The sequence below is a fragment of the Dipodomys merriami genome, unplaced genomic scaffold, assembly GCF_024711535.1.
Source record: "Dipodomys merriami isolate MVZ:Mamm:240054 unplaced genomic scaffold, mDipMer1.0.p SCAF_5, whole genome shotgun sequence".
NCBI lineage: Eukaryota > Metazoa > Chordata > Mammalia > Rodentia > Heteromyidae > Dipodomys > Dipodomys merriami.
Genome location: NW_027206068.1, coordinates 12,493,249 through 12,513,100, shown reverse-complemented (window position 1 = coordinate 12,513,100; position 19,852 = coordinate 12,493,249). Strand labels below are relative to the sequence as shown.

Below are 19,852 nucleotides of genomic sequence, written 5' to 3'. Positions count from 1 at the left end.
GATCTCAGCCTGCTGAGTAGCTAGGATTACAGGAGTGAGCCACCAGTGCCCGGCTGCCAGTTTAAAATTTTTGTAGTATGCACTTCATGGTATAAGACTAGTTTCGTTTGCCCAGTATAATTTCTGAGTTTCATTTATATTGTTGTGTATTGGTCATGCAGTATTTCAGTGTACAAATACACAAAATTTAGTTTTTCTTTTTTTTGGGTCCGGTCATGGGGCCTGAACTCTGGGGGCCCTGTCCCTCAGCTCTTCAGCTCAAGGCTAGTGCTCTACCACTTGGCCACAGTGCCACTTCCGGCTTTTTTCTTTTTGCTTATGTGGTGCTGAGGAATCGAACCCAGGGCCTCAGGCATGCAAGGCAAGCACTCTACCACTGAGCCACCTTCCCAGCCCCTACACAATTTAATTTTTTGTTCTCCTTGATCAGTTAGGTTATTTGCTGTGTATGATGAAGATTAAGACTAAAAAATGGTTTGAAATCCTTAAATCTACTGGACATGTTGACTCATTTGTTTTGTTTATATCTGTAAAAATAGAATGATAAAGTCATTGGCTATGCATGTTTTAGTTTAGTAACTTCTGTTTTGTAAGTGTTGAACAAGTTTATATCTTTACCATACATTGCATCTCATAGCAATATATAAGAATTCTAGTTCCCTCATGTCCTGACATGAGTATGGAGACTAAGTATGTTTTAATATTCTTATTAGACATATCCTCTTTATGACCTACCTATTCAATACTTAGTTTAAGGTATTTTATTATAGCAGCTCAGACAGACTCAGCCTCTGCACCGGAAAAGTAGTCCAGGCTCAGTGCTAGTGAGAGTCTGGTGCCAGCTTGTACTTCCATATAGCTCCAGATGGCAGAAGGGGCACATAAGCTGCTGGATCCCCTTTCATTTGGGACCTCATATAAGGATACGAATCTTCATTTATAAAGGTTCTACTTGGAGGTAACTGTAAAAAGCTTTTGATCCATGCCTCTAGTCCTTGTTACTTTTATTTTTTCATATAGGGATTTATGTTTTTTGCCTGGTCTGGCCTGGGCATAGATCCTTCTACTTAGGCCTCCTGGGTAGCTGGGGTGACAGGTGTGAATTGCCACCTTCAGCTTTCTTTGTTGACTTGAGATTTACTAACTTTTTTGCCTGAGCTGGCCTAGATGTACAGTCTTTCAAATTTCCATCTACTGAGTAGCTTGGGTTGCAGTGAGCTACTGCACTGACCTGTACTGGTTTTTGTACCTTACGTTTTTTTTTTTTTTTAAAGAGGCAGAGGGGCATAATAGATTTTGAAGTTAGAAGTTTGAATTTTGGTGTGGTTGTATATTAGTTTATAACTTTTAAGTATGTAGGTGTGTAGTGGTGAAAACCAAGTACAAAGTTACCTGCCCTTTTAGCTGTTAGAATTAAGTAAGTTATTATATTGAAAGCATTCATTTATACATATTAAGTGCTTAATATGTATTGATTTCTGTTGTGATCTCTTTAGTATGTTTTTTCATTCTGAAGTTAAATAATTTTTTCTTTTCCTCATAGATTTATGGAGGATTGTTTTCTGAAGATAAGTGTTGGTACAGATGCAAAGTACTGAAAGTCATCAACGATGAAAAGGCAGGAAATATATGTCTTTTATTTTCTCAAAGTAGTAATAGGGCTGGTTTAATGAATGTATAAGTTGATTAATACATTTTTAAAATTCATAACATGAAAAGTCAGTTGCTTGAAAACAGATTCAGGAATATTCTAAGTTTAAGTTGTTATATAATCACAGATCATCTAACAGTAGATGACATAATTTGTGGATTATTTTTGGATACCTAGTTCTTTGTTCCTCAGTTCTTACTCATTATGTTTGGTTTTCTATAATGAGAAACTTTAAAGTTTCATTTTATTAAGATTGATGAATAGGCTAAGTACATTTTATCCTGAACATAATGTACCCTTTACCTTAGTCATGGATATTGTCAATCATAAAAGACTGATTTGAGCTGGGCACTGTTGGCTCATGCCCATAATCCTAGCTACTCAGGAGGCTGAGATCTGATGATTGCTGTTCAGAGCCAGCCTAGGCAGAAAAGTCCCTGTGAGACTCTTACCTCCAGTTAACCACTCAAAAACTGGAAGTGGAGCTGTGGCTTAAAGTGGTAGAGTGCTAGCCTTGAGCAAAAGAGCTTAGGGCCAGGCCCTGAGTTCAAACCCTAAAAAAAGAGAGAGATTGATTTTCAGCTTTTGTTAATGTCTCAATTAAATGTGATAAATTTTCTCTCTCTGTGTGTGTGTGTGTGTGTGTGTGTGTGTGTGTGTGTGTGTGTGTGTGTGTGTGTGTGTGTGTGTGTGTGTGTGTGTGTGTGTGTGTGTGTGTGTGTGTGTGTGTGTGTGTGTGTGTGTGTGTGTGTGTGTGTGTGTTTTCCTCTTGGAACTGGGGTTTGAATGCAGAACATTTCACTTGATCTGCTTCCCTGGTATTCTATACTTGAGCTAAGCCTTCAGCGGGTTATTTTGGAGATGGAGTTTCCCAGACTTTTCTTTCCTAGCTGGCTTTGAACCTTGATCCTCTGGATCTCAGCCTCCTAAGTAGGTGTGAACCATGGTGCCTGTGTGTATTTTATTTTTTTACATGGAGAGCTTGTGGAAGATTTTAAGGGGATTTTGGGGGAATGAGATTCTGAGTAGCTGTCTGGTGGCAATTGAACATTGTAAGTTGTGTGAAAACATCTCTGTAGATTTTCCTTGAGTAGTTTTTCTGTTATCTGCTTTCTGCACTTAAAAATATAAATTTTATAATGTATGTGTTTTATGAATATATTTTCTTGATGTAATAAAGTGATAAGATGAAACACTTTAATGTTCTAATTAGTTTGTTTTAAACAATCTTGTTATTTAGTATTATCACACATAATGGTTTATTTTGATTTCATCCACCTACTACCACTTTTTCCTATAATTTGACAATGGGAGAATATATTTCACATTTGATTTTGGATTGGCTTTAAGTTTTTAAATTAGGGATAAGATGATATTTGGCTTAATAATAAACTTTTCTTAAAAATTTTAAAACAGATGAGTTGGGGTAAAGGTGAATTTGGTAATAAGTTCAAAGTCTATCTAGCAAGATGGTTTTAATTTTATTAGAGGAAGTTATCAAATTTCATTTGTGGATCTTATTTTTATTTATTTTTTATTTTCCTGACGATTATCTTACTTTACTATATATTTTATTGTTATTGTAAAGTTGAGGTACAGAGGGTTACAGTTACATAAGGCAGGTAATGGGTACTTGTCTTTTGAACAATGTCACTCCTTCCCTTGCTCTTTCCCCATTTTTCCCTTCTGTCCTCACCCACAAGTTGTAAGATTTTATTGTTTCTAACTTGAACTTCCAAATGTTGATTGATTTTTACACTAGGAGAAATAACAGTGTCAAAAGTGTAATAGACTTTTGTTTGTGCTTTTCTTGTAGATGTTTAATCTGGGCTCAGTATTTGTCTCCTTTTTTCTAGTGTCTGGTGAGGTACATTGACTATGGAAATACTGAAATTCTGAACAGATCTGATATTGTAGAAATTTCTTCAGAACTACAGTTTTCTAGTGTTGCCAAAAAGTATAGACTGTGGGGACTACAGATTCCTTCTGGCCAAGAAGTTACCCAGTTTGATCAGGTAAGTCACATATTTTTGACACTTTTGTTAATGAAAGTAAATCTATATGCCTAAAAATTTTAAATTTCATTAAATATGTTTAATATAAAAGCTTATCTAGGGTTGGGACTTTAGATCAGTAGAGGAGGCCCACCGTTTGGACATTAGTTCTGATTTTTTTTTGAGGCGGGGTCTTACAATGTTGTGATCATCTTGTATAAATCTCCAGTGTGCTGAGAATACAAGCATGTGCCACTAATTCTTGATTGTGTTTCTAAATTGTTTTTGTTTGTACCTAGGGCTTGAATTCAGAGCTTGGGCACTGTCTCTTAAGTTTTTTTGCTCAAGGCTGGCACTTTACCATTTGAGCCACAGCTCTACTTCTGGCTTTTTGCTGGTTAATTGGAGATGAGAGTCTCAGACTTTTCTGTATTGGCTGGCTTTGAACCATGATCACAGCCTTCTGAGTAGCTAGGATTACAGATATTAGCCACTACAGCACTCAGCTAATGTACTTCTAAATTTTATGCTTTGAAAATTTTACTACATCTATATTTTTGTTAACTTAGATATTTTGTTGTTTTGTGGGTTAGAACACCCCCCTTCTTATTTAATATAGTGATGATTGGTTGGTGATTCTTGAGTATGTACAGTTTGGAGTCTCCCTGCCTCTCTGGTTGTATTCTTTCAGGCCCAAGGGCTCTTTGGGTATTGTTAGAACTGAGATCATTTCTTTGTATAATGCGATGTATTTACTACATTGAAAAACATTCCAAGAGAGTACAGATATTTCACCAAATTGATGAGAGCCCATATCACAAAAATAGTTAAGGACTCCTACCTACATAGATCTAATTCCTACTGTCTATACTATTATACATTTAAAAAAGTAAATATATTTAGTCCTTACTATTACTTGACTTTACTGAAACTTGAACTCAGGGCTTTGTACTCTTACTTATCTTTATTTGCTCTCTACTACTTGAGCTCTGCTTCCATTCTAGCACCAATATTATTTACTTTCTTGGATCTTGGAATGCTTTTCTATTTCTTTCTTTTTTTTTTTTTGGTCTGGTCGTGGGGCCTGAACTCTGGGCCTGGGCCCTGCCCCTCAGCTCTTCAGCTCAAGGCTAGTGCTCTACCACTTGAGCCACAGCGCCACTTCTGGCTTTTTTCTTTTTGCTTATGTGGTGCTGAGGAATCGAACCCAGGGCCTCAGGCATGCAAGGCAAGCGCTCTACCACTGAGCCACCTTCCCAGCCCTCTGTTTATTTCTTGTGCTAGTGTTAAGGCTTAAACTTAGGGCCTGGGCCCTGACCGTGAGCTTTTGTGATTAAGGCGAGTACTCCACCACTTGAGCCACAGTTCTCCATTTGGATTTTTGCTGGTTAATTGGAGAGAAGAGTTTAACAGACATGCATGAATGGTATGACTCTGAACTGTGATCCTCAGAGTTCAGCCTCATGAGTAGCTAGGATTACAAGTGTAAGCCACTGGTGCCAGTTCATATTTATTTATTTTTAAATAAGTTATTTTCTTCAAGTGGTTGGACAATGTATTCATGTTCATTTTATTTTTGTGCTTTGAGTTTCTTATTCATTGCTTCCACTCTTGTCTTCACTAAAATGTGTACCTACTTGTATTGTTAAAACTAAAAGTTTTGTTGAAACCTTTCATCCTAGAAATTCATTTTTATTAACTAGTAAGTCCTCAGATCATCATTTTATTTAATTGACACAATCTCCAAGGTTATCAAAATTATTTTAGGATGTGAGGAGGAAATTGTAGGATGGCTGGCCTTGGCCATATAAAGACTTGTAAGACTCTTATCTCCTCTACCTCAGCCAATAGCTTGGTATGATTGTGTGCCCCTATTAGCTGAAACTATTGAGGAGACATGATGGAGAGGTACAGTGTGTATACCTGTCATCCTTGTGGCATAGGGAAACAAATAGGATCACAGTCCTGGTCAGCCTAGGTATAAAAGAAGAACCTACTTTAAAAATAAACATTGTGAAAGGGGTTGGAGGAGTGGCTCAATCAAGGTAGAGCACCTAGCTTGCAAATACAAAGTCCTAAATTCAGATTTCAGTACTGTTAGAAAAATTATTGTAGGATATTAATTAATATACATTAAAATACATGAATATGGCAGCGTATTCAGGTGTTAGCTAGAAAGGAAGATTTTAGCAACGTGCAATTGAAATACATTCATACATATGCAGAAGTGTATTTGCATATAGCCAACAAAATAAGATCATTTGTATAGAGATTTTAGAATGAAGAAATACAATGCTTTTTAAAAATGTGTAGAAACAAAATAAGAAATGTTGACATTGCTGGTTTATATCTTCTTTACTCTTTCAGGGCAGAACCTTTTTGGGGAGTTTGATTTTTGAAAAGCAAATAAAAATGAAAATTAAAGCAACCTATCAAGATGGAACAGTCATTGCTCAGGCTGAATATGGTGGTGTGGATATTGGAGAAGAAGTGGCTAAAAAAGGATTTGCAGAAAAATGCAAACTTACTTCCAGCTCCCAAGTCTGTGAAGAAAAGAAATCGGACCCTAGTCATCTTACCCTCAGGAATCTCAAGAATACAATTCCCTTGTGGGGGCACCGATCCAACCAATCAAATTTCAGCAGGCCAAAAGGGCGTTTAAATGGGAGGCTTCCTCTTGACTTGCAGGATGAGAGTAGGTCAAGAAGTCAAGTGACATTTCCAAAGTAAGTATGCTGGGGTTTTTAGTTTTATTTAATTTCAAATTTATCTTAAGTACCCTTTTAGAAATTCTTAAGGTTTTTTTTCTTCGAGTGCTCATTTCTACTTTTAGCAGGAATATTTTCATTAAATCCATCATATATTTTTCAAAAAGTGAATTTGTTTTTAACAGGGAAAGTTTGGCTGTTGGTAACTTTAATTTAGGATCTAATGTTAGTCTGGAAAAAATTAAGCAAGACCAGAAACTGATGGAAGAGAATGAAAAACTTAAAAATGAGAAAGAAGTTCTACTTGAAAGTTACAAGGCATTAGAATTGAAAATAGAACAGACTTCCCAGGAGCTACAGGTATGTTTAATGGCTTAAGGTAAAATGTACAGCTGGGAAATGTGTGAACTCATCTGCTCTCCTCTTCCCTCCCCTTTTCTCTCCAGTATTTTGTTCTTATACTTGAGCTATGTTTGGATTTCACTGGTTATTTGAAGTTTAATAATTTCTCATTTAATTTCTTAAATTATTTTGTAAAGCTTTTATTATGGAACTTTTTAGATATTCTAGAAAGAAAAAAATTGAATAAGTATGATGCTTAACACCAGTTTTGGCAATGTTGCTTAACACCAGTTTTGACAGTCTTGGGTTGGCCAGCCTTTTTAAAAAATCTATGGATCCTATTCATATTACTTCATATTCTTTAGTGTGTATCTATTGCTAATAGAAAAGAAATTTAAAGAAATAGTAACCAGGAACTGGCATTGGAGATCAGTTGTTGAGTGCAGGCTTACCATGTGTAAGGCCCTGGGCTTTATTTCAAGCTCCAGTTACAAGTTTCCAAATAACAAAACCCATAGGCCAGCACTATTTACACAAAACCAGAAATTCCATAATATTAATTAATATTATAATAATAGTTTTCAGGTTTCTTATATAGCCTCAGCCCCATGAAAGCCTTTTATTTATTTATTTTTTTGGTGCTAACCATGGGGCTTGAACTCAAGGGCCTGGGTGCTCTCCCTGAGCTTTTTTGCTCAAACTAGTACTCTGGCACTTGAGCCATAGCTCCACTTCTGACTTTTTAGTGGTTAAGTGAACATAAGGGTCTCATTGTCCATCTTCTCATGCTGGCTTCAAACTGTGATCCTCAGATCTCAGCCTCCCCAGTAGCTAGGATTGTAAGTGTGAGCCACTGACACTTGGCTTGGTTGATGTTTTTAATTGTATAGTTTGTAACTTGTTTTTTTTAAATCATCATGTATATCCTTTTATGGTTGGTAAATCTCAGTGTTTGCTTAGGTTCAAGTTCAATTGTTTTCCCCCTAAACAGGGTATAGACTAATAAAAAATACTGTATGGTTTACAAAAGTGTATTTTTTGACACAAAATACGTTTTCAAGCTTTATTTCTCTAATTCTCTTGACACCAGCTGGGATATCCCAACAATTTAATTCTGTTTGGATGTTAATTTGTCAGTCTTGGGACTTGAACTCAGAGCCTGGGTACTGTCCCTGAGCCTTTTCATTCAAGGGTTCCAATTAGAGCCACAGTGCTACTTCTGGTTTTCTGGTGGTTAATTGGAGATAAGAATCTCACAAACTTTCCTGCCTGGGCTGGCTTTACTTCAGAGCTCAGCCTGAGGATTATAGGTGTGAACCTTTACAAGTTTTTTAAGTATACCTAAAATCCTTTAAATAATAATAGGAATATACATTCCCATTTGGTATTTATTCGAATGTTTGTTCTTTTATTTCAGCAAGAGAAAGCAACTACTATGGATTTGACTAAACATTTAGAAAGTACTCGGAAGACTCGTGTGGGTACTAGAATGAAAAATCTGGCAGCTAAAGTGGAAATATTGAAAGAAATTAGGTACATTATAACATATGTGTAATGTGTGTGTCACATTATTCTGCCACTCCATATTCATAGGAAATCTTTCCATTTCTGTTGTCTTCTTCAAGGTTTTGTAAATTTCATCATTGAAGTCCTTTAACTTCTTGGTTAGGATTATTTCTAATTACTGTTATTTTATGCAGCTATTGTCAGTGGAGTTATTCTTTTAATTTCCTTCTTTTTGTTGTTAGTGTACAGAAAAACTACTGATTTTTGTGTGTTGATTTTTGTATCCTGCAATGTTACTGAAGGTCTTTGTTAGCTCTAGGAGTTTGTTTTGGTATGGAGTTTTAAGTGTCCTACAGGTATAGGATCATATCATCTGCAAATAGGGATAGTTTGACTTCTTTCGCTGTTTGTAACCCTTTAATTTCTTTCTCTCATCTTAATGCTCTGTATAGAAATTTTATTACTCTATCTATATATTTTATACACACACACACACACACACACACATATATATATATATACATATATATTTTAGAATGAGTGCAATAATGGATTCATAGAATGAGTTCATAGAATGGCTTCATAGAATGACCCAGGCATTTGTTTATATTTATTTATTTATTTATTTTTGTCGGTTGTGGGGCTTGAACTCTGGGTCTGGGTGCTGTCACACCTCAACTCTTCAGCTCAAGGCCAGTGCTCTACCACTTGAGCCACAGTGCCACTTCCGGCCTTTTCTGCTTATGTGGTGCTGAGGAATCGAACCCAGGGCCTCATGCACGCAAGACAAGCACTCTACCACTGAGCCACCTTCCCAGCCCCTATATTTATTTTCTTGATGATAGCCATTCTAACTGGAGTGAAGTAGAATCTCAATGTAATTTTGGTTTGTATTTCCCTGAAGGCTCAGGATGTTGAACATATTTTCATGTATTTTCTGGCCATTGTACATATGTGTTTATGAATTGTTTGTTTAGTTCACTGGCCAATTTGTTGATTAAATTGTTTACTGTTTAATTTTTGTTCTTTATATATTCTGGATATTAATCCCCTTGTCAGATGAATATCTTGCAAACATTGTCTCCTGTTCTGTAGGCCATCTCTTCACTCTCTTTATTATATCGCTATGTAGAACCTTATATATTTTTTGGCAGTAGTGGAGTCTCAGGACCTTGGACTTGATAGACAAGCAATCAGAATTCGTTACAAATTTTGCTCTTATTTTCTGAGTAGTGGAGTCTTATTTAGAAAGACCTTAAAGTATTTCTTTTGTATTTTCCTCTAAGTGGTTTCAAAGTTTCTGGTCTTAAAGTAAGATCTTTGATTCATTTTGAGTTGATGTTTGTATAGAGTGAGAGATTGGGATATAGTTTTAGTTTTCCACATGCGGACATTCAGTTCTAACACTTGTTAAAGAGACTGTCTGGTTGCTTTTGGTCTCTATTTGGTTGAAATATCTTTTTGCATATTTTCACTTTAAAGCTGTGTTACCAGTAAGGTACATTTCTTATAGTCAGTAAAAAGCTGGGCTTTGTCTTTTTTTTGGCCGGGGGGGGGGGGGGGGGATCCGGTCGTGGGGCCTGAACTCTGGGCCTGGGCGCTGTCCCTCAGCTCTTCAGCTCAAGGCTAGCGCTCTACCACTTGAGCCACAGCGCCACTTCCGGCTTTTTTCTTTTTGCTTATGTGGTGCTGAGGAATGGAACCCGGGCCTCATGCATGCAAGGCAAGCGCTCTACCACTGAGCCACCTTCCCAGCCCTGGGCTTTGTCTTTAGTCCAAATTGCCAGTTCTGTGTCTTTTCATTGGAGAATTGAGACCATTAACATATGAAGTTATTACTGAAATATTTTATTCTTTTCCTAATTACAATTTGCTTATCTACTTTTAAGTGAGATTTATTTTTAAGTGAGATTTATTCTTTTCTATACTCTTATGATTATATTTAGCTTCTTCCATTTTTAGTATTCCTTTAATTTAAGTATCTTCTGCAGTGCTGTTTAATGGTTATGAATTTCTTCCATTTTTGCTTATAATGGAAAATGTTTATTTCTCCAAGTATGAAGGATAGCTTTACTGGATACAGTAATCAAACTTGACACTTTTTTTAAAGCTTGAGTTACATTTGCCCATACTTTTCCTGAATTTTAGAGTTTCTATTGATGAATCTACTGGTTTTCTGATTGAGTTGCCTTAATATATGACTTATATTACTCTCTTGGAATTTTCAATATTCTTTGCTTGTTTCTTTCTTTTTTTTTTTTTTTGGTCGGCCGTGGGGCTTGAACTCTGGGTCTGGGCGCTGTCCTTCAGCTCTTCAGCTCAAGACAAGTGCTCTACCACTTGAGCTACAGCGCCACTTCCGGTTTTCTGGTGGTTTATTGGAGATAGGAGTCTCACGGTCTCTCCTGCCCAGGCTGGCTTTGAACCGTGATCCTCAGATCTCAGCCTCCTGAGTAGCTAGGATTACAGGCGTGAGCCACCAGCGCCCAGCTGCTTGTTTCTTATACTTACTATTTTAATCACAATATGATAAGTAAAAGTTTCTGGTCTTGTTTGCTGTTCTAAAAGCTGGCTATACCCATAAATGCCCTAAGATTAAAAAAAAAATTCCATGACTAACATGTTTTCTGTGCCTTTAGCATGTGACTCTTTTTCCTTCTTCTTTATTTTAACTTCTTTTATTGTAAAGATATTGTACAGAGGGGTTACAGTTACATGAGCAAGGTAATGAGTACATTACCTGTTGAACATTGTTGCCCGCTCCTTTGTTTTCCCCTTACCATCCCTTCCCTCCCACCTCCACAATTACCCCCCTCAAGTACCTCTTTTTCTATGCTAATATTTTATAAGTTTGATCTTTCAATAGTTCCCAAAGATCTTGTCTTTTTTTTCTTTTCTTTTTTTTTGTCGTGGGGCTTGAACTCTGGACCTGGGTGCTGTACTTGAGCCTTCAGCTCAAGGCTAGTGTTCTACCACTAGAGCCACAGAGCCACTTCCAGTTTTCTGGTGGTTAATTGAAAATAAGAGTCTCATGGACTTTCCTGTCAGGGCTGGCTTTGAACCCCAATCCTCAGATCTCAGCCTCCTGAGTAGCTAGGATTACAGGCGTGAGCCACTGGTGCCCAGCTGATCTTGTCTGTTTTGTTTATACTTTTGTTATTGTCTGAATATTCTAATTTTTCTTTCTGTCTTCCTTCAGCAATGAGTCCCGTTTCCTACTTGATCCATATTGTTGAGAGCTTTCTTTCAGCTACATTTTTTGATTTTATGAACATTTTATTTCCAGAATCCTATTTTTTTCCAGGACTCTTTATCTTCATGGAATTTCTCTTGCATATCCTCCATTATTTTCTTTGTCATTCAGATGATTATTTGTATTTTCTTTGAATTCATCGAGGTGTTTGTTGCTGTCCTGTTTAATTTATTCAATGATTCTTACTATAGTTTTAAATAAGATATAATTGTGCAGTTATATAATTATACAAGTGGATATAATTATATGCATTACATAATATAATGTCCAATATTATGTTATATAGTATGTAATATATAAATATATAACAGACTAATATATAATAGGTATTATATACTATATATTATACTGCATAATACATACTATATAGTATATACTATGTATACTATATATAGTATAGTATATAGTAGTATAATATGTAGTATATATACAGTTGTTGATCAGAAGTTTTAACCATATGGAATCTTTCTCAGTGTTCATACAGACCTGGGTGGTGGCAGGGTTGGTATGCTCTTGCTTACCACTGGTCTGGGAGTGTAGTTCAATAGTCAGACATTCCACCTGTGTGTTTGAGAGTACCAGACACCATCGATCGTCACTAAATGGAATCTCTTGTAGTTCTGTATAAATTGAGGCTGAGAATGGGATCAGTTCCACTTCAGTTGTCCATTTCAGGATGACATTTATTTTAGAAGCTTCCCTCTTTTATTCTGGCCACAGGGAGTTCTGTAGCCTGCTGGTTGGGCAGGTTCCCATTTGCTCATGGTCCTCCCAAGTCTATATTCTTTGGGCAGTAAGCACCCAAACTTTGGGTGTCTCCCCTGAATGTGATCAAGCATGGAAGAAGCAAGCAAATAGTATTGAGTTTTGTACTTGAAGGGGATGAATTCAGAGAACCCAGCACTTTAGCTTCTAGTTTCAGTGCCATTCAGGCCCTTCCTAACAATTGAAAATCCCATGAAAGGAGGTGGCCAGGAAAATTGAGTAATCTGTGCATCCTGGGTGCCCTGCCTGGCAGCAAACTACATGCAATAGTGAGACAGCAGTGAAAGCCAAGAAATCCTCTAGCCATCAGCATGGAGTCCTGTTTGTGTTGTAATCCTCAGGTGATGTGACTTATTACTCCACCATAGGAGGTGGAGCCACCGACCTTCACATGCTTCATTGCTTCAGCTTCCTGCTGCTCCGTCTTCAAAATACATCCATGACTCTGCTTTCTCTATGGCCACCTCACATAGAAGTCTCCTACCTACACACTATGACAAGGCATCCCAGGCTCCCTGAGCTGCAGTTATTTGTTGTTCTCAGATTTCTAGAGTATTTTAATCTCAAACAATAGATACCTCTTTCAAGATGGTGCCTGGCTTTAGCTCTGTGAGGTATGGGGAATGAGAATGGATTTCTAGTGGCAGACTTCTATATAAGGATTCACTATCAGAACAAGTGCCCTCCTGTATTTAAGGCTTTCAAGAGATTCAGCTTATTGGGCATCTAGCTCTATCAGTCTGTTGTTACTAAGTTTGCCTGGCTTACCTTGTGGTTGTGGTTTCAGTTTCTCCTTTTCTTCTATAAGTTAGGGTTGGAACTATGACCAGTTACTTTTCTCTGCATTATCTTTCTGCGTTCCCATGCTTTTCAGCTGTCTCTTACCATGATTCCTCATGCTCTTACTCTTTCGGGAAAAAAATCTATCTTGAATAAAGTCAAACAGAGGGAGAGATTCTAATCTACCATCTTGTCCTTGATTTCATATGAAGCTTAAAAAATACTTCTTCATAGCCACTGCTGTAAATGGTGTCTTTTAGATCATTACTATATAAATGAGTTTTTCTCATACAATTTTCCTCATATTTTTTGTCTCTTTTTGCTGTTTTCCTTAAATAGACGTGTGAACATCAGTTTTGGAAATGACCTTTCAGATGCTATTCAAGTGTTGAATGAAGGGTACATTACTACTCCAACTTCTTTAACTGAATTAGAAAAAGTTTGGGCAGAATACAATCTGGCTCAGAAGAATATTCAAAGTTGTTATAATGAGGTGGGTCAAGAAATTTTCTGCATTATGGTTTTTATCTACTAAACATGAAGAAATAATTACATTTATTTTTTCTTTTGTGTCCTGGGGCTTGAACCAGACTGGGCACTGTACTAAGCTTTTTTGCTCAAGGCTAGTACTCTACCACTTTGGCTGCACCTCCACTTCTGGCTTCTTCAGTGGTTAATTAATTGGTTATAAGACTCTTATGGACTTTCTTTCCCTATCTGCCTTCAGACTATAAACCTCAGATATTATTAGCCTGCTGAGTAGGGTTATGAGTGTGAGCCACTGGTACCTGGCAGTAATTACTTTTTGAGAGATCAGAGGGACTGCAGATACTGTGATGCTATTTTATTTAAATAAAATGAATGCTTTATTTTGACTTGTAGACACTATTTGCATAGTCAAATTGTTCATATATTAAAAATGTAGTACCTTATAAGAAATTAGGTGGTGATTATGGTTATAAGTGGTTAACAAAAAGTAGTTATAGTTACCAAAATCTTTAACATTTCTCTTTTATATGAGTGTTTGATATTTGATGAATTCTCTTTATATTCCCTTGGAAATAAGATAAACTATTTCAGCCATCTTACTGAGCAGAATTGTTGAATGCGATGTTGAATGTAATTTCTGAATAGTAAATTGTGTCTGGACTGGGAAGAAATAATAAACTAGAACTATTTAATGGAGATTCTTGCAACTGATTGCAAGATTACAATACTTGGTATCCTAGTAATATATATATATATATATATATATATATATATATATATGTGACTTTTTAAAATAAACATTTGTTTCTATTACTGCTAACGTTTTAGGACTTATTTTTATTTATTTATTTAATCAGTTGGGGGTCTTGAACTCTGGGCTTGAGTGCTGTTCTTCAGCTCTTCAGCTCAAGGCAAGTGCTCTACTTGCCACAGTGCCACTTTCGGTTTTCTGGTTGTTAATTGGAGATGAGAGACTCACAGACATTCCTGCCCCGGCTGGCTTTGAACTGTGATCCTCAGATCTCAGCCTCCTGAGTAGCTAGGATTACAGGAGTGAGCCACCAATACCCAGCAGGACTTATTTTTGAAATACTTTTTTTTTTTTTAATCACTGCTAATGTTCCAGGACTTAAGGTTTATTTGATAGATTGAAAAGATTATTGGAGAAAAGCACAAATGAAGTAGCTATGTTATTTATCTCACTGAATTTAATGCAAATCTTAGAATTGTTATTTTTATGTATTTTGTGTGATATTGTAACTTGTTTGCCATTTTTTTTGCTGGTAGGGACTTCAGGGTTGCTGAGGGTTGCTCATGGTTAGCACATGCACTACCACTTAAGCCACCTCCAGGCCTACTTTTTGTTGGCTGGTTGGTAATTGATTTGAGTATTATGACTGCATATATCCAGTATTTCCTTCTCCATTCATCTACTCCCTCCCACTAGTTCTCCCTTTCCATTCAAAGCATTTTAGCTTCCTGATAGTTTGTTAAACTATCTGTTAATTGTTCAAAGAGTTTACACCATTTAGTTTCACTTTGGCATACACTGGTTATTTTAGTCACTGCTGGTTATTTTGGAAATGGAGCCTCACCAACTTTCAGCCCTAGCTGGTTTCAAACCTTGATTCTCTGGATCTCAGCCTCCGTGGCTAGGATTACAGGCATGAGCCACTGACTCCCTGCTGCCATGCACTTTTTTGATGAAAGGAATGAGCTTTATTTGGGTTTTTGTCTTTATATTTATATTTATACAATAGTCGGATTGAGTTTATGAAAGAAATATCTATAAGTTTTTAAGTACATTTGTCATATTATTACAGGTAATGGAGGCACAAATTTTTTTTAAAATTTATTTTTTTTTTTGTAAAATATTGTAGAGAGGGGTTACAGTTACATGAGTAAGGTAATGACTACATTTCCTATTGAGCATTTTTACCCCCTCCTTTGTTTTTCCCCTACTATCCCTTCCCTCCCCCTGAAATCCTCCCTCTTCTCCCCACCAAGTTATAAAGTTCATTTTCAACATAGTGTTTTGTATGTCTCATTGTTACAATGGGTCATCCTGTATCCTTGTATCAGCATTTTGTTGTTTCCCTTCCCCTCTCCAAATTAGAGAAATGTATATACAAGATTCAGGGCACTGGAATCAAATACAGTGACAACAGGGGTTATACCATGAGGGAAGAACATAGAAAAGAAACAAAACAATAGTACATTAAAAACAACAGCAACAGAGAAAAAAATCCTCTTGTGTTCCTGTCTTGGGGTTCATTTTGCTTGGCGTCATCTTATATGGTCATATGTATGTAGCTTTTGACCTTTTCTGATTGTCTGGTAAGATTATCCTAGATGTATACTAGTTATTGCAAATAAGGGAAACCATGGGACCTATGTTTCTTTGAGTATGGCTTACTTTACTTAATGTAATTTTTTTCCAAGTCCTTCCATTTCCTAGCAAATGTTGTAGTGTCGTTCTTTCTGATGGAGGCATAGAATTCCATTTTATCTATATCTATATCTAAATACATATATATCTCTCACATTTTTGCCCCTCAGATGAATGGATCAAGAAAATGTGATATATATATATATATAAATATATAAAGTTTGTATCTTCATTGTATATATGTACATATGTATATGTATGTGTGTATATATGTGTATATATGTATATATATGAATATATATATATATATATATATATATATATATATATATATATATACACAAACAAAATGGAGACACAGACTTTTTGAGAGATAGTATCCTTTCTATCTTTCTTAGGTTTTGGCTGGTTATATTAATAGTTTCAATATACTATGGTAAGTACTGTAATAGAAATAATGCATTGAGTTCTTGGATATATTTTATATAAACATTCCTAAATAACCTCCTGGGTGAACTGGAGGCTTTATCCAAGTGGAGTTTAAACAAATCTTGAAAGATGAGTAGATGGTGTGGATAATGGGATGGGGATAGGAGGAAAGCAGTATGTAATTAATATGAATGGGTATAACTTTCTTAGAGAAGTTTATTACAAAAATAAAAGGAAAAATACATTCATAGAGCATAGTTATTGAACTTAAAATTTTATTTCTAAGGAAAAGAAAATTCTTTTGTCATACTGGTGATCTAAGGAAGATAATATTTGTTGTAAATGCTTGTTTGGAGGCTGTAATGTTCACTTTTAGAAATCACCCTTTTACATGTAGAGAAATATATGAAAGAAATCTGATATATTAGTGGTGATTATTCTGTTTTCCTTTCTCTAGGATGAAGGGAATATTTTGATTGCTGAAAGAAATGAAGTGCAACAGAAGCTATACATGACAGTAGATGTTTTTATTCTGGAAGTAGACGACTTACCACTTAATAAACGCCTGAAAACACTTAAGGTTTGGATAAAAAATATATGAAATATATGCTAAATTATAAGTTCATCTTTTAAACATTTTCTTAAATGGAATTGTACAAATAACCTGTTTTTTTGAGTCATGAATTAATTCTTTTGTATAAAAGAGCAGTAGTACAGTAAGAATTGACTTTTCTATAATGCAACCAACCCTGAAGGTTACATTATAACAGTTCTCACTGTTAGTAAACATGACTGGAGAGTCTGCAATAAAGAACTTTTTTTGGTGCTAGTACTGAGACTTGAACACAGAGCCTAAAGCTCTTACTTGGCTTTATTATGACTAGTGATTAGAACTCTTGTTACTTGAGCCACACTTCCAGTTCTAGCATTTTGCTGGCTAATTGGAGTTAAGAGTCTCATTGATTTGTCTTCCGAGATTGGCTTTGCACCTCTAGCCTCAGGTTTCAGCTTTCTGAGTAGCTAGGATTATAGGACTATGAACTTTAGTTTTGTGTTGTATAGATTGTAGTATGTGGTAGAGGGGTCTGGGGAAGAAGAAAAGCCTTTAACACACTTTTGAAGACTTCAGATTGGTTTAAGGATTAAATTTTTTTTTTTTAAGGTAGAGAAGTTGTGTTACTGCATCAAATGCTCAGCTATTCCATATTTGCTTTTTACTCCTGTGTGAAAATTATCTCAGCCACTGCTCTTTTCCAGGGCTACTATATTGGATGTAAATGCTGACATGTATTCCAGGGCAAAGGGAATGAAAGAGAATACTCCTGCACTGTCAACGCTTTTATCCTAGTTATAATATATTTACAATTATATATTATATTATTAACATTAACATTAATATATTATTAATATATATAATATATATCCTATATATCTGTGTTCTTGTGTGGTCTGTATATAACTCATTACATACTTTCTTGCCTAGCAAAATGGAGAGAATAAGAAAATGAAGAAAGTGAAGGTTCTGATCACAGTTTTTGCTCTGTCTTTCCATGGATTTCTTAGTTTTGGGATAAAAACTTCTAGAACCCATTGAGTTTTCCTCTTATCTGAGTAGCATTTTAAGGTTTGATTACTGGAAAAAGCAGCAGACTTTGCTGGTTGTGTTGTCTCTTTCAGTTCTTAAAAATGCTTTCAGCACATTATATTATGTTTAATGTCTTAATTGAAAGTATATATTTTAGTGTGTAGTTTATTTTTACTTAGCAATAATACTAGAAGCTTCCATATCATTGTAATGGTTTTTATTTAAAGTCATTAAAAAAGAGGACAGTGTCGAGTTAAAAACCCAAGAATATGAAACTTCTTATTTGTGACTTAGGTACTTAATATACCTTGGCCATTATAGTCCAAATAAATCATCTTCTAGACAGTTTTGTGTTTTTATCTTTGCATCTTTATTTATGATTCTGACAGTGTTGGAATCACTAATCAATAGTAAACTAATAAATATGAATATTTCTAGGATTTATCTACCTCTTTAGAAGCAGTGTATGGACAAGCTAAAGAAGGAACAAACTCTGAAGAAATACTTACAAAATTTTATGATTGGAAGTGTGATAAAGGAAAGGAGTTCACGAGTGTTAGGAATGAAACAGAGGCTTCTTTGCAGCATCTTATAGCATGGTTCCAGAGCATCCTAAAGGTAAAGAAAATTTTGCTCACTGGTGTTTGTGACAGAAAACAAAGGATATTTATATTTTAATTGTATCCTTTCTTAATTTAAGAAATGACATAGTCTACTGTTTTAAATTGATACCTCGGTGGTCAAGTTTCTTTATAGCTTTTATTCACATTGCTCTGTATATTATTGACAAAAACAATAATCTTGGTTTTGTTCTTATTTTTTTTTTACCACTAATTTTCTTTTGGTATACTGTGTGTGTGTGTATGTGTATGTGTGTGTGTGTGTGTGTGTGTGTGTGTGTGTGTGGCTTTTTCTTGTACATAAAGTTTTATGGGAGTTGGTTTTTTTATTTTGTAATCTTAAGAGTCCTAAATTGCCAATGAATAGCCCAATGCTCTGCTTGAAGTTTAAAGCACAAAGAATGCTAGTTGAATTAATTGAGATGCTTTTATTTTTGTCAAAAAGGTTTTTGATCTTTCTTTGGAAAAATCACTGACTTCTCAAATCAAAATTGATGATATTGATGACATCCTAGAAAAGACTGAATCGTGTGTTTGCAAAGAGCTGGAGTTAGCTCTAACTGTGAGTTTTGGTACTTTTTATTATTGTTTCATTGGAAGCATTGATTTCTCTTGCAAATTGGGAGGCATAAATCAGTACTATAGTTTTTCTTGCTCAAGTATTGAGACTGGTCTTCCTTTCTTTATGTAGGCTTTTTTTTGAAAGAGTTCCATTGTTCTAAATATAATGTAAAGTCTTATTCTTCTACAGGGTGATGATCCCTCCCCTTCCCTCCCCTCCCCTCCCCTCCCTTCCCCTCCCCTCCCCTTCCCTCCTTCTCATGGCTTTCCTATGTCTGGGCTGGCTTCCAACTGAAATTTTCAGATCTCAGCCTCCTGAGAAGCTAGGATAACAGGTGTGAACCACCAGCACCCCGCTTGTACCTGCGATTTTTAGCTCAAACTTAGCACTTTACTAATTGAGCCACAGTTCCACTTCCTGCCTTTTTGTGTGCTTAGAGATAAGTCTTATGTCTTTCCTGCCTGGGCTGGCTTGGGCTGGCTTTGATCTCAGATCTCAGCTCTTTTAGTTGCTAAGGCTTGAGCCACTGGTGTCCAGCTTGATGCTTTCATTTTTATTGATTTATTTATTTTTGTCCGTTGTGAGGCCTGAACTCTGGGCCTGGGCACTGTCCCTCAGCTCTTCAGCTAGTGCTCTACCACTTGAGCCACAGCACCACTTCCGGCTTTTTTCGTCCCTGTGTATGTGGTGCTGAGGAATCGATCCCAGGGCCTCATGCATGCAAGACAAGCACTCTACTGCTGAGCCACCTTCCCAGCCCAATGCATTCTTTATTTTCT

General features: G+C 36.0%; 1 protein-coding gene across 1 annotated transcript in view; it reads left to right on the top strand.

Annotated features, from left to right (window-relative positions):
- The window catches only part of Stk31 (serine/threonine kinase 31), a 48,720-nt gene that overhangs the window by 7,817 nt on the left and 21,051 nt on the right, over positions 1–19,852 (top strand). The window contains exons 5-13 of the mRNA XM_069996084.1: positions 1,544–1,618; positions 3,508–3,666; positions 6,013–6,371; positions 6,539–6,713; positions 8,113–8,228; positions 13,339–13,492; positions 16,764–16,886; positions 18,330–18,509; positions 18,957–19,073. Coding sequence (XP_069852185.1) covers positions 1,544–1,618; positions 3,508–3,666; positions 6,013–6,371; positions 6,539–6,713; positions 8,113–8,228; positions 13,339–13,492; positions 16,764–16,886; positions 18,330–18,509; positions 18,957–19,073 — 1,458 coding nt within the window. The remainder of the gene's footprint in view (positions 1–1,543; positions 1,619–3,507; positions 3,667–6,012; positions 6,372–6,538; positions 6,714–8,112; positions 8,229–13,338; positions 13,493–16,763; positions 16,887–18,329; positions 18,510–18,956; positions 19,074–19,852) is intronic.